Source organism: Mus caroli, unplaced genomic scaffold (genome assembly GCF_978045245.1).
Source record: "Mus caroli unplaced genomic scaffold, Mus_caroli_1 scaffold_11, whole genome shotgun sequence".
Lineage (NCBI taxonomy): Eukaryota > Metazoa > Chordata > Mammalia > Rodentia > Muridae > Mus > Mus caroli.
In genome coordinates, this window is record NW_028227266.1 from 40836730 (window position 1) to 40856950 (window position 20221).

The 20221-nt window shown below is 45.1% G+C and overlaps 1 protein-coding gene and 1 long non-coding RNA gene across 6 annotated transcripts in view; one reads left to right on the forward strand and one right to left on the reverse strand.

The window, feature by feature from the left end:
* The first annotated feature begins 6611 nt into the window (after positions 1 to 6611).
* Positions 6612 to 7479, forward strand: LOC147002000 (uncharacterized). Its single transcript, XR_015044566.1, has 3 exons — positions 6612 to 6736; positions 7082 to 7236; positions 7432 to 7479. It is a non-coding gene; the product is annotated as an uncharacterized LOC147002000 (long non-coding RNA).
* A 3752-nt stretch (positions 7480 to 11231) lies between these two features.
* The window catches only part of Arhgef12 (Rho guanine nucleotide exchange factor 12), a 142414-nt gene continuing 133424 nt past the window's right edge, over positions 11232 to 20221 (reverse strand). For 3 of the 5 annotated variants that reach the window (XM_029481424.2, XM_029481425.2, XM_029481423.2), the window contains 4 exons: positions 17822 to 18292; positions 16811 to 17124; positions 15490 to 15559; positions 11232 to 14959 (listed from right to left, as the gene is read on the reverse strand). In XM_029481424.2, coding sequence (XP_029337284.1) covers positions 14949 to 14959; positions 15490 to 15559; positions 16811 to 17124; positions 17822 to 18292 — 866 coding nt within the window. In that variant the 3' untranslated portion in view covers positions 11232 to 14948. The remainder of the gene's footprint in view (positions 14960 to 15489; positions 15560 to 16810; positions 17125 to 17821; positions 18293 to 20221) is intronic. The other 2 variants (XM_021171561.3, XM_021171560.3) reach the window with 1 other exon arrangement.

Sequence of the window (20221 nt, forward strand, 5' to 3'; positions counted from 1 at the left end):
TTGGGGGAGTATGACACTGTTTGTTGGAAGAAAAGAAAGATGTCCCTATGGCCTGGCTTAGATTCCCAGCATCTCTTTCTCCCAAGCACCACCTGGAACAACCTGCTTGGGTATTTGTCCTTGATTTTAGGTACACGGGTACTCTTCCTTAAGTACAGTGAAAATGCTCAATACCAGAGAATGCAGTAATTACCTAAGTGCTCTATTGACCAAAGCAGTAGTATTGACAAACTCAAGTGTTACCGGGAAAATAGCATTAATTGCCTTGTTGAAAAAGATCACATATCCACAAGAGAGGATGACAGTTCTAAAATAAGACCAGTGTTTGCTTTTAAAATGATGCTTTATGGGACTGGAGAGATGACTCAGTCAGTAAAGTGCTTGTCCTGTAAACATGGGCACCTAAGTTAAATCCCCAGAACCTATGCCAAAAATAAAGTTTGGCTGTAGTTGGCACTGGAAAGGTGGAGATGGTCAGATCCTTGGCCTTGCTGGCCAACTGGTCTACCCACATCAGCAAGCTCCAACTTCAGTGAGAGAACCTGTTTCAGAAAGATAAGGTGGAGGGTGGATGGAGGCAGATATCCAGTGCTGGCCTCTGACCTGGGCACATGTACACACACACACACACACACACACACACACACACACACACACACACACGTACATATACATGACAGATTAATGAATAAATAGTAAAAGGATACCTTCCGATACCCTCATGAATACACACTGAGGAAAGAACATAGCAGACAAGAGTAAAATAAGCATAGTATCTCAGCATGACCCGTCTACTGCTCTTGTCCTGAGTCAGATTAAGTCCCCTGCTAGGGGCAGTGGTTTTCAATCCCTCAGCATTAGACTTTTGAGCAAAGCTTAAGGCACACAATAGTACCTCGTTCCTCTAAGCCAGATGAATCCCAGATGTCCTTCAACTTCAGATGGCACACATTGCTTTTCAAATGCAGACTAAGCCCACCATATGGTTGTCTTAAATATTTGGTTGGGGCCTGAAAAGATGGTTTGGCTGTTAAGAGCTTAGGAACACTTTCGGCTCTTGCAAAGGACCAAGTTCAATTCTCAAAGCTGATCATGACGCCAGCTGCATAAGAATCTGCTGCCCTCTTCTGGCTTCTGCAGGCACCTGCACTCATGTGCACATACCTACACATAGACACACTTATACATAATTTAAAAATAAAAAATAAATCTTTTTTTATAAACTAGGTTTGGGGAAAAAAACCCTGAAAACTGACCTGAAAAATAAGAGCAAGAATAGCTTTCCAATATAGCAAAAGTACCTACACAAATTTAATAGTTAAAGCAGAAAGCAGGCATCCTCTCTCGCAAGCACTGGAGACAAATGATTGTCCAGTAGTGAGGTGAGACCTGCTTTATAGTGGGATGTAGTTGCAGGAAGAAGTGGCTGTAGAGAGGGGAGTTTATTACATGGGGAGGTCAACTCTGGGCTGTGCTGGCAACATGCATGCATGTGTTTATGTGTGCATGTGTATGTATGTAGACTGCAGAGACACAACACAGACAATGAGGAAGAGCTTGCCATACAAGTATGAGGGCTGGAGTTGGTATTGAGCACCCATGTAAATGCTTCATACAGTGGTGGAGAGCCTGTAATTCGAGACTCTGTGAGAGACAGGGAACCCTGGAGCACACTGGCTAGACACTGCTGAGTCCCAGGCTCAGTGAGAGACCCCACCAATCAGAGAGAAGAGAAATGAAGGAAGATACCCTCCATCAACCTTTGGTCTTCACACACATGTGCCCAAAGACACATATACACAAACTTGCAGGCACGCACATGCACATGCACAGACATGAACATAGAAGGGAGCTCTGAGGAGAGAAAACAAAATGGTCTAAATGAACCAGGGAGAAGGAATCACAAGGGTAATGAGGGGGTAAGACATAAAAATGTTAATAAAAGCAGAGCAGAGGACAGCATCAGCCAGTGGTAGAGCATGTGTTTAGCATGGGACAGTCCCTGTGTCCATCCCCAACACTCACATTTCTCAGCTAAGGGCTTTTAACTTGTCATTCTGTAGGCTCAAATCCATCCCTCTGCTCATCTGTGTGCTGGACAGTTTTATGTCATCTTGACCCAAGCTAAAGTCATCTGAGAGAGGGAACCTCAATTAGGAAATGCCTCCATAACACTGGGCTGTAGGCAAGCCTGTGGGGCATTGTCTTCATTAGTAACTGATGTGGGAGAGTCCAGCCCACCGTGAGTCATGCCATCCCTGGGCTGGTGGCTCTGGGCTCTATAATAAAGCAGACTGGGCAAGCCAGTGAGCAGTGCCTCTCCATGGCCTCTGCATCAGCTTCTGCCTCCAGGTTTCAGCCCTGTTTGAGTTCCTGTCCTGTCTTCCTACAGTGATGGAATACAATGTGGAGGTTTAAGCTAAATAAACCCTTTCCTCCCCAACTTGCCTTGGGTCAAGGTGTTCCACCCTAACAATAGTCACTGTGACTAGGACAATCTCACTTCTTACATCCACAGCACTGCAGTTTAAACTCCAAGCCTTGAAGTGGCATTTTCCTCCTTTAGATGAGAACGGTCTGCTTGCAAGTCAGCTCCGCTCAAACAAGCAGCTGCTAACCCAGTGCACACACAGGACAGGCAGGCAGAGCATGGCATGGAGCCAAGCTGTACCACCGAGTGACCTAAAAGTCCAACCCTGACTCCTTAAAGATCCTCACCCTTTTCTTGAGACTGAGCCATCTCTCCATCTTCACCTGGTGCCAGTTGAGATAGAGACCATCTTTGAGACAAGACAAACACACCGTGACCTAAACATCTGAAAAGCTACCTGCACACTTGGGGTAAAACTACAGGTCACAGCAATGTAAAGCAAAAAGTTCAGCAGCCCTCTTCATTTACACTTTATTTTATGCTTGTACCTGGCTTCCAGATTTCATCTTCATAATTTAAGAGAAAATATTTGGAAGATAATTTCCAGGATGAGTTATACCACTTGTGTTGTTTGTTGTTCAAGGACACACACTAAGTCCAGACGGAACCACGCTGTGCTTGCCAGAGCAAACAGTTGGCATTTAATAAATGCTAGGTAATAAAAATAGATGAAGTACTTCCATTACAGTACCTATAGAGGTTTGTTAAGCACAACGTAGAGTAAACAAGCCACTGGCCCCTGTTTGGACGACACATGAAAGTCCCTTTCTCTGGGCCAGCATGAAAAACATGGCTCCCATGTCTGTGTGAACATGCTGAAGGCATGTCTCACTAGTACCATAGTGACAGGAAGCAGAAAGAGGGCTCTTTCTTTCACTCTTTCTCTTAATTATAGTTTGGATCTAAATAATGAAAACGCAGCACACAGGATCTGAAATAATTCAGAGTAAATGAAAAGCCTCAGAGTGGGGGCTCTTAATCACATCATCCAGAGGCAGGGCCGGAGAGTGGGCAGCTGGAAGCACCAAATTACCAGCAGACTCCAAGACAGCAGAGATGGGTCCAGAAATTAAGCTTGGTTTCCATGATAATTCAGAACTCTTTGTTTGGGGGCCAGAGGAGGAAGGAAGCAATGTAGTTTCCAGTCCAGAAACTGCTCGTTAATACCCTAGCAAAGCAATAACCTCAGCTAATAGGAAATATTATGATGTCTCCAGAGAACAGAGGGGAAAATTCAGATTTACTCTCCCATCCATGTAGCTCAGTGCAATACAATATATTCAACAGAGTTGAATAAATACCAATGAGAAGGTTAGAACATTGATTAGGAGAAATATTTCACCCAGCCGACATCTGGAAGCAAACAGACGAGCGAAACAAAGCAGGCTGGGAGACGGAGGTTGTTTGATTTCTATGGAAGTTACACTGGTGATTTGTGGCCATCCCGCAGGGAGTGAGTCCCAGTGGGGAGTGGGAAAACAGGGAAAGCGGTGTGGGAGGGGCGCCCTTTGTGTGGGCCGACTGGGGGCCCGCTTCCATTGGGTTTATTACAGTGTTTTATGAAGCAATACAAGAGACATCTTCAGCCAACATCAGGATTGCAACAGGCACATAATATAACAAATGGCTTATAAAAGGTTATGGAATCTTCTAGATGACTGAACCTAAATAAATTGTCTCCTGTCTGGGCTTCTGGTATCGTATCATTTCAGAGCGTTTATCTAATCGTAGCCAAAGCAAGGGAAAGATGACAGAGGTTCGGACAGTTGGAAGAAACAGCTCCTCCTTACTTACACACTTCACAAACTGGGTGCTGGTCCTACCTTCCAGTTGGTTACTGATGACCATGGGGGGTGCACTGGAAGGCACCCAGTGCTGAGCTGCCCAGTGCTGACCCAAAGTGCCCTCGACCCCCTAAGTAACATTGGATCTTGGTTCCAAAGAGGAAGAGAAAGTAACAGGAAGCTCCCAGGGTTCCTGGCTGGCCATCACCAGTCTGTCCAGATCCAAGAGCATCTTAGATCTCTAATTACCACATGGTGTACCCACCTTTGGAAGAGAAAAACAAAATTGGCTGGCAAACTGACCTAACGCAACTGCATCCATAGATCTTAATGAGATTCTTAGAAAGCAAAACAAGCCACGCATTTCCACAGCGTACTCTTATTCTGTGCTCCTCATCTTGGTGCGATAGACTTTGGGGCTCTTGGGGCAATTAAGAAAATGGGCATAATTGAGCTCTCAAAAGGTATTTTATGCTGGGAGGAGTAGGTAAGAAATAATAGAACACTAATTGCCACCATTTATCAAGTGGCTACTGTGCACATGGCTCTGTATTTCCAGAGTATTGCTGAAGCGTCAGAACACAGCCTGCAAGGTGGGCGCCATTATTACTGCCTCTACATGCAGATGACTCAGGAGAAGCTTAGGGAAGCTCTTTTTCTGCATCTCTTCCATCCCTCCTATTCTCCCTCCCTCCCTCCCTCCCTCCCTCCCTCCCTCCCTCCCTCCCTCCTTTCCTCCCTCCATCCCTCCCTCCCTTGCAGCTATCAACCCTGAAACGTAGAAGACCTGACAAGTTCCCTCTTCATCCCAGTCATGTGATCTTGGGAATGGCATAGCCGGACCTCAGCAAGATCAGCTGAGAGGCTGGATCCTGCCGAGTAGGACAAAACAGAACAGAGAGTTAAGAGAAGACCCTGGAAGGTTACTGCAACATCTGAGTCAGAGGCTTACATGTGGCAAAGTGACGGAATGCAAAGTGCTGTAGCAGGCAGTTCACGGACACCAGCATAAGGGATAGCCCAGCACAGAAGAGAGGAGGGGCTGAAACTAATTTGAAAACCCAAGAGGCTGAGCTTGCTGTTAAGAGGAGTAAGTGGTGGGAGAAAGGCCTTGAAGGTGCATGCAGTTCGGTTCTGAGCATTGGAGTGCTGAATCAATTTAGGCGTGTCCATCAGGAATTGAAACTGCAGCAGTCTCTGTAGAGCCAAGTGACACTCATCCCACGCGGTCCAGCTGGATTCATGCCAGGAGCCTTGTACTCACAGAAGTTTATGGTTGCAATTACTTTATAGACTTTCTTATCAGATGAAGGTAAATAAAATGTGGTATATCTATGCAATGGAATATTAGCTAGCAGAGTGAAGTGTTGATGCATGAAATATGAGCCTTTAGAGCTTTATGCAGTGAAGCTAGTTGTGAAAGGCCACATAGTATATGATCTATTTGGATGAAATACAACCAGATAAATCCATGGGGACAGAAAGCAGTCACTAGAGGCTAAGGAGAAGGGAGGCTGTTAGTGGGATGTGGTGAGGAAATGCTCTAGAATTGAAATTATAGTTGGAAAAACAAGACAAAGACCATTGAGCTCTACACTTTTAAGTGATGAATTTTATGGAACATGTGTGTGTGTGTGCACACATGCATGCACACTTGAATGCACATGTATGCATGTATGTATGCACATGCACAAGTGTTTGTGTGACATATGCATGTCTGTGAGCACATTACTCGCCACTCTTTCCATCTTTTGTCTTTTACTCTCATTGTTGTGTGTTTGCATGCACACACATACCACAGTGATCAAAAAACTCTGTGAAGGACCAAGCCAATGTCACCACATTGAGCAGGTTAAGAACATCTACTGAGCCGTCTCACGAGCCTCTACAACATTTTTTTTTTTTTAAGACAAGTTGACTCAGTGAACCTGGGCTTGTCATTTCAGCTGAGACTCTAGGATCTGCCTGCTCCATAACTTTCAGCACTAGGATTTCAGTCCCTCCATGTCTCGCTTTTAGGTGGGTACCGGGGATCTGAACTCAGGCCCTCATGCTTGAGGAACAAGCACTTTACCCACCTGCCCAACCCTACAGGCTATTAGATTTGCAAACACTTCAGTGTGGCTCAGGCTAACCTCACACTCATGATCCTCCGGCTGCAGCCTTTGGAGGGCTGAGATTACAGGTGTGATGCACTAATGCCTAACTGACTATAAGCACTTTTAAGGAAGAAGCTATTTCTGCAGCCAGTAATAAAGGCAAATTCTTGAACCCTGCTTCCACTAAGGTGTGCATCACAATCACTCCTAGACTTAGTAGCCTTGCCTGTGAAAATGGTGATACGCACTTGTCTCCAGGCGAAGGACGGGTGGGGTTTGTCAACAAAACGGCACCTGCAACCGGCGTTTTTTATTCTTGGGTTTTGAGTCCTCTACAAAAAAAAAAATGTGACCTTCCACAGAATGAATGCTTGGAGCATTACTAAGATGAGGGTGTCGGATGGGACCTGGGGAAAACTCAGGTAGGTCCTGGGGGCGAGAACTGATGGGGACAGGAAATGAGAAGTGTGGGCAGGACCCGGACAGCTGGAGAGAAAGGGCGCCATCCAGACTTTGGTAGAAGCAGAGTGGAGGCAGGCAGGACCTGGAGCACCAGGTCAGGGAGACAGGAAGGAGACTGAAGTGGGGCATGGAGGGAAATAAAGCTGGCTAACTAAACCAGGGACATGTCTCAGAGACTGAGCAGTTTAGTCTCTAGGGCGGTAACCACAGAGTCTGTCTGTGTGGGCTTTAGGACAGGCAAGTGGCATGGTGATGAGATGGCTGGGTTTTTGGGAGACTCAACTGGGTAGTCACATGTGTGGCAGACTGGAGAGAGAAGGAAGCAGTGAATTCGGGTGTCTCCTGTGGTGATGTGTGGCAAAATGACCTGGTTACGCTGGAAATACAGCAACAGGAACTTCAGACAGCTGGGAAGAAAAAGATCACAAAGCCGGCTAACAAACACCGCAAGGATCCTGAGGTCAGTGTTTCTTTTTCCCTTTTCTTTTTTTTTTTTTCCTTTTTCCTTCTTCAAGCTATCATCAAACACTCAGCAACCCCTTGTTTCCTAGAACAAAGCTGGAAATAAGTTATTCAATTAATCGATGGCCTCTTTGGTCACCGCTACCCAGCTATTCTGGCTCCAGATAACAAGATTCTTATTTCCATTTCCTAGGTCTGCCCGGCCTTGATGGCAATTCCGCTCAATGTATCTTTGAAGAGAGATGAAGGAGCAAGTTGAGCATGTGAGTTAATCATAACTCATGTTTAAAGATCCAGAACCTACTCCACCTAAGCCCATTAGAAAGCAAATACTCCCACGGGGAGCAAACATTAGGCTCCATATGCTCAAAAAAAAAAAAAAAAAAAAAGTCCATCCCCTTTCTTTTCACTTGGGCTGTTCCTGTGTAAATGTTTCATGGCATTTTGGCTTCCCTGGCACTTACTCTCCAGGATAGACCCATCACAGTAGCACATCAGATGCCCAAGTCATCAATCTAACTTACATTCTGGGGACGCAATGCTTAAGATCTCCCTGCATTTCAAAAAGGCCCTTGTTAAGGACAGCAGAAATGGAGACAAAACTTCACAGTCCCTCCTTAACGGATGCACAGCAAGCCTCCCAGAACCAGCAAGGGAAAGCTCTTCCTCCACTGGCCTGCCTCTCACAGGAGTGGTGGGAAGTTAACTGCGCTCTTCATGCTTGGAGGATACCATTTTACTGACTGAGCCGCAAGTTGGATTTTTTTATTCTTTATTTTTGGACAGGCTTTATATAGCCTGTCCTGAAATTATGTAGATCAGGCTGGCCTTGAACCTACAGATTCCCCTCTTTTTTCTTCCTGGTACTGGGATTAAAGGTGTGTGCTACTATGTCTGGATATAGTATATAAACTGAATGTTTTAAGAATAAAATTACCATATAGGTTTGTATTTAACTATAATTACCTTTTCCAGTTATGTGTGATTCTTTTATTTCCATCAATAAATTCTAAATTTCAAGTATAAAAGAAAACCTGTTACTTCGCTAAGCATATGAACTATATTCTGGGACACAGAAGCCATTGTGTAGTACACGCTGGTATCCCAGCCCAGGAAGATCTCTAGGGCTTGCTGGCCCATCAGTCTGCAGTTCTAGGCTGGAGATAGACTGTCTCAAAGGAGATGAACAGAGCTTATGACCCCTGATGTTGTCCTCAGTGTCCACCCACACATACGCACTGCACATATGAGCATGGACATACATAAACACATTTTTAAAACCATACAAAATGTGACCGGGAGGCCACCATGGCTTCCTTTCTCCAGTATGTGTTCGATCAAGTATACGTACATATACGTGAAGTGTGATGGTGGAATTATCTTCAATCAGTTCTCCCTTAGCCTCTGCAGCAGGGGCTCTCAATCAAACCCAGAGCTGTGATACCACTAGCCTCACTATCTAGTTTGCTCTGAAATAGTCTCGGCCTGTGGTTGAAATTATCCATAGGCTGCTAGCCTGCCTGGCATTTATGTGTGATCTCAGAAGCCAAACTCTGGCCTTCATGTGAACTGGGGCAGCAGCTGCTTAATCCAAGCCCTCCCCCCAGCCCAGCCATCTTGTGTGTTATGTATACTTAGTTTGTTGTCTTTTAAGGAGTTTTTCCTTGCTTTAGGCTTATTTATTGAACTTGAGTTTAAGACTGAGTCTCAGAAATCTGCAGGAGGTCACACAAATGGAATTTGATAGTTTTGTAATGCTTTGCATACAGAGATGTCTGTGTGAGATTTTAATATCTTTACACAGCTTGTTACCTTACCTGGTAAGGGCGATCTTCTTTGAATGTATAATAAGCTGGCTTCAGACTCAATAGCCTGTGGGCAGTTGAGTCCATGTGAGAGAATGAAAACTGCAGAGGTAAGCCCAGTCAAGATCACCCAACAAGGGCGAGGAAGGGGTGGGACTGAATCCTGATGGTGCTGTGTGGCCTGTGTGCCTCCTGGCTATGTCAAGGAGTCAACAATTAACTTCTGTAAAAAATGACTAAGACAGGAACATGTATGTGTGCACAGGTGCCCATCAAGGCCAGATGGGGGTGTCAGGTCCCCTGGAGCTGGAGTTACAGATGGAGAGAAGCTGCCTGGTCTAGCTCCTGGGAAGAGCACCCCCCGGCCTGGAAAGGCAGCACACGTTCTTTTTTTTTAATTTTTAATATTTTTTATTACATATTTTCCTCAATTACATTTCCAATGCTATCCCAAAAGTCCCCCATAGCGCCCCCCCCCACTTCCCTACCCACCCATTCCCATTCTTTTGGCCCTGGCATTCCCCTATATTGGGGCATATAAAGTTTGCAAGTCCAATGGGCCTCTCTTTCCATTGATGGCCGACTAGGCCATCTTTCGATACATATGCAGCTAGAGACAAGAGCTCCGGGGTACTGGTTAGTTCATCATGTTCCAACTATAGGGTTGCAGATCCCTTTAGCTCCTTGGGTACTTTCTCTAGCTCCTCCATTGGGAGCCCTGTGATACATCCAATAGCTGACTGTGAGCATCCACTCCTGTGTTTGCTAGGCCCCTGCATAGTCTCACAAGAGACAGCTATATTTGGGTCCTTTCAGCAAAATCTTGCTAGTGTATGCAATGGTGTCCGAGTTTAGAAGCTGATTATGGGATGGATCCCTGGATACGGCAGTCTCTAGATGGTCCATCCTTTCATCACAGCTCCAAACTTTGTCTCTGTAACTCCTTCCATGGGTGTTTTGTTCCCAGTTCTAAGAAGGGGCACAGTGTCCACATTTTGGTCTTCATTCTTCTTGAGTTTCATGCGTTTAGCAAATTGTATCTTATATCTTGGGTATCCTAAGTTTTGGGCTAATATCCACTTATCAGTGAATACATATTGTGTGAGTTCCTTTGTGATTGTGTTACCTCACTCAAGATGATGCCCTCCAGGTCCATCCATTTGGTTAGGAATTTCATAAATTCATTCTTTTTAATAGCTGAGTAGTACTCCATTGTGTAAATGTACCATAATTTCTGTATCCATTCCTCTGTTGAGGGACATCTGGGTTCTTTCCAGCTTCTGGCTATTATAAATAGGGCAGCACACGTTCTTAAGCGGGGCCATCTCTCCAGCCCCACAGGAGCCGCTGTCTAACAGGGCTTAGACTACAGTTACCATAGGAGAGGCTTTCTCATTCCTAAAAGGTTTAGCTAAACTATATCCCACAGTATTAATCATTTTTTTTAAGCATCTTATTAGGCTTTTCAGCCAGTGTATCCTCGAATGTTTGAAAACCAAAGCACTATCCCAAGAAAAGGTGAAATTATACCTACTCCTCAAAATACAGAAAATGCTAAAGGCAGTCAGCCTTTTAAAAGAATGACATGCACAAATAGGCAGAAGCACTTCCTACGTGTGCCACAAAAGCTGACACATGGATCTCATCACTTAAAAATGGAAAAACAGCAAAATTTATGTGTCAAGTTTTTTTAATGATGTAATATACCAAAAATTGTAGTTGAAAGCTATTAAAAAAAAAAAAAAAAAGACAAGTGTCTCACTATATACCTCAGGCTGGCCAGGAACTCACTATGTAAACCAGGCTAGCCTTAAACTCAAGGACCCTGCCTGCCTCAGCTTCCCAAGTGGCAGGATTAGAGCCTGGTATCAAGTGTATGCTACCATGCCTCCATCACTGCTTGAAAACCAAGGACAAAGCTGGCTTGTTGCAAGGGCAATGTCAGCGGCTCACACCACTGCAGAGGTTCACACTTCACAGGGATCTAAAGACTAGTCTCACCAGCAATGAGACCGTAAGCAACAGGAAGGCCAGGAGGTTACCGACTCCTTGTCGACTTGAGAACTTGGTGGCTGGCTGTGGTGGTGGTCACCTATGATCTCAGCACTCAGAGAGGAGCTCAAGGCCAGCCTAAGGTGAGAGCCCCATCTCAAAACACAACTTACAGAAGACACATAGGAATACATACAAATAAAAAGTCACATACTCCGTTCTTTTAAGCTTATTTAATATTTGAATTCTTATTTTCTATTTTCCCAGACCCCAGAAAACAGAAAGTTTTAGATAACCCAATATTTTGTTCCAGAAACATACAGCCTTATCAGCTAATTCATAAAAGAGCTTTTTACAAAGGTGCATCTGGATAATTAGAGCAATAAAAGTCTTTTAGGCATTTCAAAATGTGATCAGTAAAAATACATGATTATTAATAAGGTTTTTTTTTTTAAAGATAGTTCCAGATTTCTCTTAAAAGCAATTTCTGTTAAAGAGTAAATGATTGTATGGTGAACAAGTAAAGTGAGACATCCTAGTGGGGAAAGAGAGGCTCATTAAAAACAACCAACACTGTGCACGCTACGGTCCCCATGCTGTAGTATGTCTGCTTAGTGGGTGGCACCTGGCAATGGCTGGGAGGGAGGGACTGGTTTCTGAGAAAACCCCCTTTTCCTGATCAGTGTATTACCCAAACCCTCAGTACCCATGGGGAAGGCAGCCAGACGGGAATAAGAGCACACCTTTAAATAAAGTACAGTTTTACAGATCACACTAAATGGGGGTGAACTGTCCAAAAAAAAAAAAAAGAAAAAAGAAAAAAAAAGAAACAAAAGAAAGAAAGAAAAGAAAGAAAGAAAGAAAAAGAAACCATGATTTACAAAAACAGACTTCTGCAAGGTCTCGCTGGCCTGCCCACCCGCCCCCTAATGTGTGTTTAAGGGCCTAAGCAGGCACAGAGCAAGCTCAAGCAGGTGGCTGCAGAGAAGACAGCTTGGGCGGGGTACCAGCTGCAGGCAGGAGGCCAGGAAAGCGAGCCCCTGCAGCAGAGGCAGCATAAAGTCTTTTAGCTTCTAAAATTCTGACAACAAGGACTTTTCTCTTCTTCACTCCCCAAAGACAATGAAACAAAATCCTTTCTAAAAAAGGGTTTGTTCTTTCTAGAGGTCATTAGAAGTTGTTTGGGGAAACAAAGGAAGAAATACTCATGAACAACCTGCTGTGATACAATAAATAGTTACAATTTAGGTTGTGAAAGCAGCAGACCTCAACAGTCCAGGGGGCTGCCATGAAACTATACAGGTGGGGAAGGCCAAAGTCGGCCTTTACATTACAGTACTTGGAGGGTTTGCTGGTTTGGCTTGGTTAGTTCTTCACTCTGAAAAGGTGACACTCCACACATAACCTGCCACTTAGTGACAGGAGAGCCACTAAGCTCACAGGAGAGCAGGGTCACAGGTTGCACCCATGGCACACGTGGCTTTCTGCTTGCCTAGTGTTCTTCGGAGCAGAAGTACACTGCACCTTCTTGTCACCCACCTTTAAGAGGACTATGACAATGACCATCTCATTCCAGAACAGGAGGAACACTGCTGTCGCCACCACGGAAGGGAGATGTAATGTCAAAGTCAAATGGATTCTAATGGCCAGAATGGAGTGGAAGGCACAGGAGGCCCGAGGGAGGGGGGCAGGCAAGAAGTAAGGCTGGTAGAGTAAAAAAAAACTTACAAAGTGGTTTGTTGTTGTTTTTCAGAATGCACTTCATTCTGAGGTTTCATCTGAAGGTGAAATGATATGCGTTTATTTGGAAGTACTGGAGCAACGCCAGAGTACCTGTCCAGTAAGCCCTGATGTGACTGAGAGGCTGTGACTCAGAAAGAGGGGAGTAAATAAGCAGGAGAGCAGAGTTCCAGCTGAACTGTGCTGGAGAACCACGGAGGGATCTGTAGTGTCTGAGGCCGGAACACTGCTGTCTGGATTCTCTCCTGATGAGCTACCCAGATGCTGTAGTGTAAGAGGCTGCCTGGAAGACAACGGAACCATTCGGTCTCTACTTGCTTCTCCTAAGAGATACAGGGAGGTCCAAATCCCAAACTTCACTTATATATTAGGTTCTACTCCAAAATTTCAAAGCCCCATTATGAGTTAGGGTTGACTATGACTCAAACTATGATTCCAATTTATAGATGAGGTACAGGGGTCCTAGCCAATCGACGTAAGAGCTTAGAGGCGTTCTCAAGGACAGAAACGAGAATCTGGACCCAGACAGATGAGCTTGTTAAGTTGTAGAGGTGTTCATAAAAGCAGCTGGGGGACTATCCTTGGCAACAGTGAGCTTCCTTTGTGTGAGGGGCATTAAGGGGAGAATAAAATTACATCCTGACTGCCCCCAGAGTTCAGAGGCCCCCTCCTGCAAGATGTAAGCAACATGTGAGCTCCTTCTTAACAGAATTTAGATTAGACAAATGATTTTTTTTTTTACAGAACACTCTAAAAACATATTTACGAAATGCACAAAGCAAGCCACTGAACACCATCAGAATTAAGAGTTGTCAGGCTGCAGTCTGACCAGCTGGCCCTCCACAGGCGCTGCCCACACTGCAGCACGTCAGCACCTTGGCGGGTGCAACTGCTCACCGCTGGTCCCCATTCCCAAGGCCAGTCCTGGCACCAGACAGACAGGGCTATGGCAGTGAGGTCAGAGAAAGCTCTCTGAAGGGATGCAATGTGAGCAACTCTCCTTCATGCCTTCCTCTGTCCTCCCTTGGCTCTGCGTGTGACTCAGAGCCCTTTGGCACCATCAGTGCAAAACCTTAGAGTCAAACGTCCAGGTACTAATTTTCTTACTGGCCTTATAATCAGCAGTACCCGTGGCTAGTGACAGCCATGGTTCAACTCAGTAGTGATTCAGTTTCGAAAACCTCCTCAGACTCCTCTCCCACCCACCCCCGTAGCACCCCCACCACTAAGCATTCCATTCCTTTGTTCCTATTTCCTGCTCACTTTGCAGGGAATATTTCATACAAGTGCCAGTCAATGTATACTTATACAAATGTAACAATACCAAGAATAACAAATTTATAATCAAGAAAATAAAAATTTGCTTTCTTCTCTCCCAAATCCCAACTATCAATAGAAAAGACAACAAGGGAAATCCACCCATTTTCAAGTGCCTGCCATTTAGTGTACTGAGGATTCCTGTTTCCTGGGATGGAACCCAGGAGGAGATGCTCGCCTTGGGCTGGCAGGAGGTCCTCCTGCTCGGAGCACCCGGGCACACACAGCTCATGGCATCCACACACAGGAGTCATGCAGCACCTCTGAGAGGATCCTCAGAAAGGCAGCCTTCTGGACAGGAGGGCTGGGTTACAGATTAGTGAGGGCCAGGGAGTCCTCTTTCCTCTTCTGCACTGCCTGTCTACTAACCTCTCCATCCCCAGCCTGACCTCGGCTTCAGGAACAATTGATCCTTGGGTGTGCTAACTACAAAGGGCTAAAACTCTCACTACTCAATTAAAAACAAAACAAGGCAAAGTAAAAATTAAAGTGTGCTTTCAAATACGGAACAAAGTCAAATAAATACATCCGATTTTCCCCTTTTCTTACCTACGTACAAGTTTATATCCTACACCCAAAGCTTTATACATTTGGTTTTTACTCTGACTCAAAATGCATTTCTGATAGTGAGGAGAGGAGTGAGAGACCTGGCATTCCCTCACTGACAGATGTGTGCAGCTGCCAGAAGGAAGAACTAGTCCCACGTGGGGCCCCTGGGGCATGGCTGAGGCCAGGTGGTTCCAGGCAGATCCCTCTGTCACACTCTCTCTGTGTCCACACTGGAGACAGGATGTGGTTGATTCAGGGCCAACACTCAAAATCCAACAAGCTGCAGTCACCTCCAGGACACAGGGCTCTAACTTTTATCTGAGAAGGAAGAAGATATGTGGAAACTCAAGTAAGAGCAAATTAACATTGTGAAGAGCATGTATGCGACCTGCAGGCACAGGCTTGTTCACTTCTACACCAGAAATGTCAACTCAAAGCACATAAGCAAACGAGTACAAACTGGCACACTGAACACCGGCCTAGCCACAGCCAGGGGCTATGCTGGCCTTGGTGTCAGGAGAGCAGAGGACAGCAGAGGACAGCGGGGCTCCTCCCGGGGAGGGGGAGTGGCGGCAGCGCAGGGGTCCATTGAGTTAGAGTTTACCAGGCTTCCCTCCACTCTGCCTTCAGCTTGGAAAGGTGAAGAGAGAGACGAGGGCTGGCACAGGGACTAACAAGCACAGCTCTCCTGTGAGCAGGAAGAGCAGAGTCAGCAAACTTGATACACGATGCTCAGAAACAAGCCGTCTTTTAAGGACAGGAACAAAATCACGGGTTTTCATGTTGAAAAATAATAAATTATTTATCCAGTGTACTGTTAGTCAGAATAAGCCCACCACTTCACATACCTGAGAGCTTGTCGGGGAGGGCTGAGCCAGCCAGCCTTTGGCAAAGAAGAGCGTAACTTTCCTCCACCTTCTTCATGGGATGGCACACACACAAAAAATAATAACATTTAGTTGACAATAGGGGTGAAAGCACTCTTGTTAAAGGCACAGGGCCCCCAATTTCAACAATAACAATGACCACTAAAGATGCTGTTAGCTAGGAAGGACGCCAATTTCTTTTGAATGAGTAACCTACCTCCCTATGCAAGGGGAAGGAAGTAAAGGTGACCTGCCCATGGCAGATGTCACCCAGGGAAGGTCACGTGACAGATGAACACAGAGGCCGCCTAGATAGCCTGCCTTGCTGGCCACATAGTGGCATACATGAGGTTAAATAAGAAAACCTATTACATGGAGCAGAAAGAAAAGTTAAGGGAGATGAGCCCTGAGCTAATGGGCTTACATCGACACTGCATGACCCACCTAAATGATGTCACGGACAAGTGTGAGCTCCAGCAGCTGTGTCATCAGGGCCGATGCTCTCACCTTACTGTCCCTTTCCGTGTGTGTGTGTGTGTGTGTGTGTGTGTGTGTGTTTCTCATGCTTTTTCTTTTTTGTTGTTGTTATTGTTTGATTTCACTCTGGTTGGTTTGTCTTTTTTAATTTGCCTGCATGTTTAGTAAAGAGAGAAAGGCCACGGAGCTGACTAGGTGGCAGGTGAGAAGGTTCTGGGAGAAATTGGGAGAAGGAGAACCATGATCAGAAGATATTGTATGAAATAATTTATTCTCAATTTAAAAATAAAATAGAGTCTCTTTCATTAAAAACCAGCACAGTAACGTCTTTCACTACCATTTTTCAAAACCTCCATTTGGGCTCATGGGTTTTTGTAACAGAAGCCACTGGAGTCAATTTGTAACTGACATGGCCTCCGGGAAACTACCAACTCTATTTATGAGGCACATGTAACTGCCAGGATACAGCAGCTCACAGCTATTCCTGGCCGTGATTGACAGCCGCGAAAGCCCGCCTACCGCCCGCATCGTCCAGCATGATGGGAACCAACTGACCCAGTATTTAGGGTCTTAAAACTTAGAAGCCCAAAAAACAGGTAACTAGCTACAGACCTACAGTTTTCTTGTTCTTATAATGTGTCAAAAGACAAACAATGTCAACACCAGCTCTGATCCAGGCCTACTCATGATTAATGGTTAAAGACAATAAAATGGCAGGCACAGAACCTGGACCATCTTTGGACATCAGGATTCCGTCATTCCCAACCTGCACTCTGCCAACTGTGTTCTTAGGACCAAGTGCGACGAAGGCTGAAATGGGACATACCTTTAAGTGTTCCAGGTCAGCCTCTATTTTATGAATGTACTCCAGGATTTGGCTTTGTGAATCTGTACATGAGGGACTCTGGATCTCAAAACAGGTATCCTCCATAGCTCGCCAGTGCCGCTGGACCAGGAATTCTGGGGTGAATGGTGAAACCAGCCCCTCGGCATGCGCATTCTGAGGGGAATGTTGCTGCTGGTGGCTGGAGTCCACAGCGGGGATGCCCATCACAGGCTGCAGGGGGAACGAGGAGGCAACCTCCTCATCTGTGGAGCTCTCCTGAACTGCATCATAGCCATCAAGGATCAAACAGTTTCCTATTGGTAACAGGACAGTGTGATGAGATTAGCACTGCCACCAGAATGAGGTCATAATGACAACTTGAAAAACTACCATGGTGGAGGAACCACCAACTCCCAAGTTTAGTTTTAACTCTACCAGAATTTACTTTGGATTAAAGTCAACCTTAGCAAACTTTCACAATGATTTCAGAGTTTTAAGAGTTTAACACCTTAGCTACAAAGTCCGTACATGACAAGCTGAATATCACTCACCTCCACACACCCTCTCCTGGGCTCCTGCTGCTTTCTCCCACCCCGCACTCCCCCTAACTACAGAAGCAGACTCTGCTAGTGCTTGCTGCTGAACACTGTACCCGCGGGGCCTTTCCTGTCACCACGTCTGCTCTCAGTACTCTCTGCCCTGGCTGTAGCTGGCCTTGTTTGCTTCTAATGCTTTTGACCATCTGATGTTTATCACTTGCTTTTTTATTTACCATTACTCTCTCCCTTTGGGCACTTAAGCTTCTTAGGAACAATGAAGTTTCTGTCATTTTTCACTGTCCAATCTCCCAGCCCCTTTGCCAATTTCTGGCAAAGAACAGACTATTTGTTATATAAAGAAATAAGCGCGCGCGCACACACACACATCTTAGATACTGAAACAACATCCATTCCAGCATATAAGACAGTTTATAATAATCACAATCAAAGTTGAAATGTGAAAGCCACTTGCCTGAGATGCGTAAATTAACATCCTTCTCTTCCTTTTTAACTGCTCCATCACCTTCTGATGGATTATCATCACTATGTGCTTCACGGGCATCAAAAAAGTGCTCTCCACTCTCATCCAGACCCCCTTCTGGCTCTGCAGTAGGCATCTCTGGGGTCAGGATCATGTGGTCCATTACTAAAATGTTACTTGCCTGGCTGTCTTGGGATGCCAGTATCACTGAATCCTGTGCAGCACAAGACTCAGTTGAAGTCCGTGGACTGTCACAAGTTGCAATATCACCAGTTCCAGTTTTAAAAGACATCTGTCCTTCCCTGGCATGACAAGCCTTAACATTTTCCAAGTCCCGGATGCCACTGTCTGCCTGTACCTCTTCAGAAGCTGGCCCGTATCTTGAGAAGGACTGCCAGTCTTCCTGAGTGCTCTTCTCGGTGAGACCTAACTGCTGTACCAGCAACTGCTTCAACAAGCCCACTGAAGATTTAGGGCAAGAAGAGGAGAACAGAGGGTTAAACTGATTACCACAGCCTCCCTGCCAGGCAAAATCTGGCAGCTGAGTTTTCAATCCCCTCTAAAACTAAGGACATAATAATATATAACCAAAATATTAATCCTACACAATCATTTCAGTCTTGAAACATGCAATCAAAAATATGTCTTCTACACTAAACATTAAAATACACTGACAAGAGTTACGTACTTTGAATAGGGGCCTCCTATTTAGAAGTCTTAAATGCACTTGACACCAAGCATCTCATCTGTCTCAGCTAGGCCAGCAAATGCTCTTCTTCTCGAGAGCAGACTCTGTATTTATTTATAGGCATTTCTTTCTAACAATTTTCCTAAATGGTAAAGGCAATGATTTGGGAGTAGTATATGTAAGTTCCAAAGTAAGTGTTCATTAGATTTTTGTTTGTTTAAATTACCTTACTAGCGGCATTGCTTCTTTAGGATGTTAAAACTAACCCTTGGGCTAGTCTTATACCAAACTTCTGCAGGTGATGTCAGTTCTAGGACCAAGCCATCAAACTATCAGACATCACTAAGTCTGTCACCTCAGGAGAATGCACAATAAAGGAGATTTTAAATAACTGCAACTTCCTGATTCCACCACAGGCTGACCCTCTGCTTTTCCAAAAAAGAGCTCAGGTCTAAAACCCCTCCCTCTTTCTCAAGCACCTTAATTCTAGCCCTAAAACTCCATGTCCCACTACCACTCTCCTGGGATGGCTTGCCACTCCCTGTCTGGATAGTGACATTTTGAGGTGTAACTCCTAGTCCACACTGTACAAGAAAAGCTGTGATGGAGGCAGGGAGGCACCGTGGTCTGTGTGGCTCTTATTTCCTAGGAAAGCACTGCAAGTGTCACCAGACATGCATCCCCTTTCCTTTGCCCTAACACCCACAGAAGTCACCTGCTCTAAGAATGGAGTGACTCCTTGTTTAGTGCTTCTTCTAGTCTAACCATTTCAGCCTTGTGCCTAACAACTGTAATAGCTGCCTGTGTAAGAGCGCTACTCCAAGCATCCACCCAAATCCCTGTGCAGCTCTCAACAAGATTAATAGACGTTTGTCCGTCGTAGCTAGCTTTAAAACCTCACATGGTTCTCTGTAGCCACAGCAACTATTCTTGGACTTTCTCCACCTCACTGTACCTGAGAGATGTGCTATCCTCCTGTCTGAAATAATGGTTCCCAACAAGGCTGGAGGGGCTAGGGAGGGGGCAGCAAACAAGGCTCTGTGTGTGTGTGTGTGTGTGTGTGTGTGTGTGTGTGTGTGTGTGTGTGTGAGAGAGAGAGAGAGAGAGAGAGAGTGTTTGTGTGAGAGAGAGAGCACACTCCCATATTAAAGCGCCATATAAAATGCAGACTATATAAAACAGCTCCTAAAATTCTATGTTTCTGTCCATCAAATATGGAAGATATAACCTGGTACTTAAAATTCACAACAGTGAGACCTCTCAGCCCATCTTCTTGATTTCTAAATCTGTCTCCTGTGCTCGTCCAGCTTACAGTGTGCACAGGCCCCTGCTCTGCTCACTGCTCCTGGAGATGCTGCGGCTCCTGCATGCTCTCCTGCTCCTACTGATATTTTTGTCTGAATGGTTCTATTCTACACATTTATTTTGATCTTAATAAATTCTCAAATAACAAGCATATCTTCTTTTGCTTCTATCTGCCCTTCTTTTCTGTAACCATGCTAACTTGGATCTGTCTGTCTGTCTGTCTGTCTGTCTGTCTGTCTCTCTCTCTCTCTCTCTCTCTCACACACACACAGAGCCTTATTATTCCTAGAATGTTTGCTTTTAAAAGTGGCAGTGGGGTCCTATTATCTTCCCAACTAGACCATAAATTTCTTGGAAAAAAAAAATCATTGGTTAGACTTTTGTGTATTTTCCACAAC